The 5,595-nt window shown below is 48.8% G+C and overlaps 1 protein-coding gene across 3 annotated transcripts in view; it reads right to left on the reverse strand.

Moving 5' to 3' along the window:
• Positions 1 to 3,869: 3,869 nt before the first annotated feature.
• Positions 3,870 to 5,595, reverse strand: part of Cab39 (calcium binding protein 39) — an 88,449-nt gene continuing 86,723 nt past the window's right edge. For all 3 annotated transcript variants that reach the window (XM_005395413.2, XM_005395414.2, XM_005395412.2), the window contains exons 8-9: positions 4,538 to 4,681; positions 3,870 to 4,058 (exon numbers count right to left, since the gene is read on the reverse strand). In XM_005395413.2, the coding sequence (XP_005395470.1) occupies positions 3,870 to 4,058; positions 4,538 to 4,681 (333 nt within the window). The remainder of the gene's footprint in view (positions 4,059 to 4,537; positions 4,682 to 5,595) is intronic.

A 5,595-nucleotide genomic window follows, 5' to 3' on the forward strand; every position in this document is an offset into this window, starting at 1 on the left:
AGGCAGGGACTACAGGGGCCACAGTGAGCAGAAGCGGGGGACAGTGGCTGTCCTGCCCGTGTTCGGGTGACACAGGCTGGCAGTGACCCCACCCACGTGCTGCGAGACCAGATTCTGCTGCGCGAGAGGGAGCCGCTCAGGTCAGGCTCGTGCCCAGCGCTCACCACCCCTCCAGACGCGGACTCTGTAAGGTGGGCAAGGGCGAGGTCTGGGGTGTGCAGTGACAGGTGCTGAGTCCGGGCGTGTGCAGCAGCATTTCTGCAGAGGGCCCTTTGTCCCCGGGTGGGGCAGTTCCAGGGGATCACGGGACCTCATGCTCCAGCCCAAGGGAGAATGAGCCAGCGGGGCACAGCCTGCACAGAAGGTGCCCATGGCTCCTCCGAGGCCTCGGCCCACCTTGGCATCAGGTGGGGGCCCCAGGCCTGGAAACCAGCGCAAGACAGTTATTGGCACAGGACACCAAGATTTAGGTGGTAAAAACTGATGCCCGAGAGGAGGGATTTTGCTGAGCTAAAAAAGAAAAATGACATCAAGTGCAGCCACCAGCTTCTCTGGAAGCCCCGACACTGGGCGTCTTTACTAAGTACCCGCAGGTGGTGCAGCTTGGCTTGGTGGTGGCGACACGGAGCACGTGGAAGCTGCTGAGCTGGGGCAGGTCGGAGGCGGGATGCAGCAGCTGCTCGTGAGGTCTTCCTCAAGTAAGCTTCTGGGAGCCACGAGGTTTGGAGAACGCTGTGTGGGCTGCAGACTTGCACCTTGCTCTTACCTTCTGGGATCCAGGGGGTCAGGGGGCAGCCCCAGGGCAGTCCGTCCATCGGGTGTACTCTTTCTGCAGACATGCCCACGACCTGGAAGTGGCCCCGGCCTCCAGGTACCAGCACTGCAACTGCCTGGAGCCCACACCCGCGCAGGCTTGGAGGCCAGGACGGCAGGCAGGGGGACCCACAGCCACCACTGTGAGCCACACTCAGGGGCTGGAGCTCCGGCAAAGGGAGGAGGGGATCTGAGCTGCACGTGACACCTTCACAGGCTCCAGCTCACAAGGGCCCTGCTGTCCTTCAGAGGAAGCACCCTCGGCCTCCCCACTTCCTGACAAGCGCAAGAGCAGCCCAGGCGCACACAAGGCTTGCGGACGCCCTGGAAAGATGACACCCCTGCCAGGGTCCTCGCTTTTCCCTTTTCACTCAGCGCCAGCAACTTCGGTGTCCTGCCGAGTCATCGGACGGTCAAGGCTCTGCTCCCTGATGTGAGCGTCTGAACGCGAGGCCACTGAAAGGCGCAGGGCGGGACCCGAGAGGCAGGCGGTGCGACTTGTACTGCATGAGATCCTCGTCTCTCTCCTGGGGGAAGGTGAGCGGAAACTGCACTGTCGTGTGCAAAATCGCGAACAGGCAAAAAGAGGTGTGTGCGAGAGAGGCGGTTCCATTTCATTCGTGACAAAACTTGTGCTCGTGCCTCCTGATGGGGCTGTTCACACTGGCACAGACGCTACTAAGACACTATGAGGGTGGACACTGCTGTTTCTCCAAAATTTTATTTTAATTTAAATTACAGGGCCAGCCAGATATCTGATAAGAAATTCATTTTTCCTTAGGAGAAAGGAAATGCTTTCATTAACAATTGTGTACATCTCCACTTTTTTCTTTAAAGGGTTAAAAAATCACATTGAGTAACTTCCTTCAGTAAAATGTAACCTTTGTAGCACAAAAAGAAACCACTTCCAGTATGACAGCTTTGGTAATATATTAAATAATTGTAATTTCAAATTCAACTTTCAAATTTGGAAGATTTTCATATTGCTTTGTTTAAAAACAAACCAGAAAGTCTTAAATTACCTTCAGCTTTCACTGTGCTGGTCACACACGGATGTTCGCTCTGACACACCGCACCCACCTTCCACGTGAGACTCTGGTGCCCCCACGGACAGCCCGAGCGGGAGCCACTTTGGTGCGAACAGTTCTGAGAGCCAGCTTGGCAGAGAAGCGTCTTCCACTCGGTGCGGCGGCTGTTCCCGCGCTGAAGCCTGACACAGCACTAGCGCACGGGACCCACAGCGCTCGCAGGGCGCATCTGCCTTCCTCACGGCTGAGGGCCTTCTCTTCGACGAGATCAGCTGCTTTCCCTACTTCCAGTAGAGAACACGAATTATTTCGCTTACGATTCGTGTAAAGACAGCCTCAGAAGAACCAATTACTGTGGACTGCCACTTAAATTACACAGACAAAACGTATCTGTGCGTTCTGGAGAGGTTTTCGTAACTGGTGTTCCTTGAAGATCTTAAAACCTACTGAAACATCAACTGGGAGGCTCATTTTACTGGCCAATAAATAATTCAATTAGTAAGATAGGCTAGCAAAGAATAGTTATATAAATTTCTTAATCAGCTACAGCCATGCTGAATTCGAACTGGCGAACTCTGATTCCTAAGTTGTTACTTGTGATCTTCGTATCACTAAGATGAACAGATGCCATTCTAACTACACAGATATAGTCTAGAAGACATTGTTCTGCTGTGGTCACAGTAACAAAAAAGTGGTGCAAAATCAGGTACTTTATAAATACTGATAATTTGCAGCATTAAAGAACAGGACATTAAAAAAAATAAATTTCCCCATAGGACACCTAGGACTAGGAACTCTTCCTAAGAGAAGCCAACATTTTAATCAATCGGTTTCACAACTAATGTACTGGATTATGTCCTCTAAGAAAGAAAAGGTGCTCTACGGAAGCCCCCCACCCGCCCCAAGAATCAGCATTAGTTTAGCATAATCGGTATCATCCATAGATCTGGCAAACTTGGGACTCACTTTGAATGAGTAAGGCCAATACGAGGCAGGAACGTGGGGCGGACCGAGTTCCAGGTCTGTGGTGCCACGTACTATGGGCACCCCACTGGGTAACTGAATACAAAGGACTGGTTTACTTTTTCTTTTAATGCTGTGATCCTTAAATGTTAAATCAGCATTTTCATGTGATCTGAAGTATTTCAATTACATATGAGCATTCTTTTTTTTTTTTTTGCAAAAACTCAGTATTAGGTAATAGTTACATACTACTACAATAACATTCCTCTGCTGTACAAATTAAACCTTTTAAAAGAAATGAGCATCCTAAGAATTATATACAAAAGAAACCTGTAAGCAGTGTTGAAATGAAATGCAAGGTGCCTTCGCTAGCTCTACTGTTTTAAAATACCTTCAAAAAGTAAAATTAACAAATACCCTTCAACATATCCAGGTTTACAAGTCTCAAGAAAATCAAAAGTCAAAGTTCTAGAAAGCTGTGAAAAGCATATATACATGTTCCTTATGATCTCATTAAGCTTCACACCTTTGAGAAACTGCTAAGTTTCGGTATCAATTTATTCGCATGTCAACTTTCTATCCACCCCAAAAGCTCGCATCTCAAGGCAGCGTTCCCCTCTGGCGTCCAGTACAGCTCTGCGCATGCGCTGTTCCTCTGGCGAGGGCAGAGGCTCAGACGAGAAAGCCAGGCGTGCACGCCGCAGGTCTTCACCGAAGGAGTGAAGCACACAGGTCTGAGCCGGTCCTATCCACGCCCTCCTCCCCGACTGCGCTCGCCCTTCCATCCCTCCACACGCCCCCACGGTCAGAACTCCCCAGCAAGCCGAGTCCTTCAATTTGGAAATGACACAAAGACCAAGAGGAAGCCCTGTGTGCTCTGGTGTGCAAGCGGCAGCAGCTACTTTCTCCAGCCTGGACTGAAAAACAAAATGGTAAAATGAAAAACCGTTCACGTAACAGCAGATTAGCAGTAATGTTCCTCATGAATTGATAAGAGTGCCTGATGCTGAATAGCTAACAGCAAATGCTGAATTTGGGTTTAATATTTTAGATGTTTATTGGAAATTAAGCTTCTTGCTGAGCTGGTCTCTTCAAATCCCTGATCTGTTTAACTAGATAGGTCTTCTCGTCGTTGAACTGCTCGTCCTCGGCCCTGTCGTTCTGGAACTTGCTGAGGAACTCGATGAGCTTGGCCTGGTTCTTGAGGAGGATGTCCAGCACGGGCTGCGTCTTGCTGGGGTTGGCCACGAACACCTGCGCGGGAGAAAGCCAGAGCCGTCACAGGGCGCCTTGCGGGCGGGGTCGCAGGGAGCCAGCGAAGGCTCGGGGCGCTGGCTTTCGAAGAGCTCACTTTACACAATACGGAGGACACGCGGTATGTTTTAACCCTGAGGACTGCCGGTGCACCCTGCCAGCTTGACATACACTGGGGTTGTGCTAACTGCACACTCTGGTATCAGAGTAAAATGGGAAGGACTTATGTCTGGTCACAGCAAGTCTGACTGGATTTTAAGAACGAAAACTTCTCCGGAAAGCTTTAAGAAAGGGTTTTCCTCAGTGACGAACAATGTTCCAGTCACAGGAAAATGACACTCCATGCACGCCTGCTCCCAACCCCAGCAGTACACGTCCCTTCCAAGCCTGCCTTTCTGTCTAAATGTTGTACCACACAAATACGCCAAGGGGCCCAACCGTTCTGGAGGGCGATACTGCTGACGATCTGTGCACTCTACCTTGAAAACGTGAAAGGCTTCAAACTGGATGTTGCGACTTTTGTCTCGCAGAAGGTTCATCATTAATTTCAGGTTCTCAGGTTTACTGATGTATTTCGTCATAATTGTGAAGTTGTGTCTATCTAACAGTAGTTCACCGAGAAGCTGAGAAGATATTTAAACAATTACATTACTATTAAGATTTAAAGCAAACTCAAAGCTGAAAAATCATTATTAAACATAGAAGATTAGCAGGCAACCCAAAAAGTGTGACAACTGGGCTGAACCCCGACGGGCCAGGGGTGGAGCGCCGCCCTCTGCTCCGGGCACCTCCCGGCCTGGGTACGCTACGTGTCAGGCCGGCGGCCGGCATGCTGCTGCTCGCTCAAGCACACACAGGGCACACCTGGCCGCCCATCGGACTGTTCAGCCTACGCCTGAACACGAAGCAGCTCCCCGAGAAAACAGGCAAGGGAAAAGCTACTGGTAATTCCTGTTAACTAACCTTAACTTCATTTAAAAAATTTCATTTGTTTTAAATTGTACTCAGCGGACATTAAGGGATTAAGGGTTTCATAACCACTTTTCCATACCCTGACCCCCTTACACGCCAAAGGCATCATTTTAACATGCACAACGGCCTACAGAAGCTGCACGCCTTTCTTCTTTAAGCACAGTCTCCCACAGATAAACCCCATCACCACTCATGGTATCAGTAAGATGAAATCCTATATTTTGGGGCTGATTCAATTATGTAGAGCTGATTATATATATCACAGAAGCCTATAGTGTTTAAGTTGCTACTGTGTTTTTTTTTTTTTGAGGCAGGGTCTTGCTATGTCGTTTATTTTTATTTCTTTTACTTAAAATGTTACTATATTTAATAGTATGGGATTTTTTTTTTTTTAAGACAGGGTCTCGCTATGCAGTTCAGGCTGGCCTTGAGCTCACTTTGTAGTCCAGGCTGGTCTCGAATTGTCAACAATTTTTATTTCTTTTACTTAAAATGTTACTATATTTAATAGTATGGGATTTTTTTTTTTTTAAGACAGGGTCTCGCTATGCAGTTCAGGCTGGCC

This window comes from Chinchilla lanigera, unplaced genomic scaffold (genome assembly GCF_000276665.1).
Source record: "Chinchilla lanigera isolate Chin_1 unplaced genomic scaffold, ChiLan1.0 scaffold00052, whole genome shotgun sequence".
Taxonomy (NCBI): Eukaryota; Metazoa; Chordata; class Mammalia; order Rodentia; family Chinchillidae; genus Chinchilla; species Chinchilla lanigera.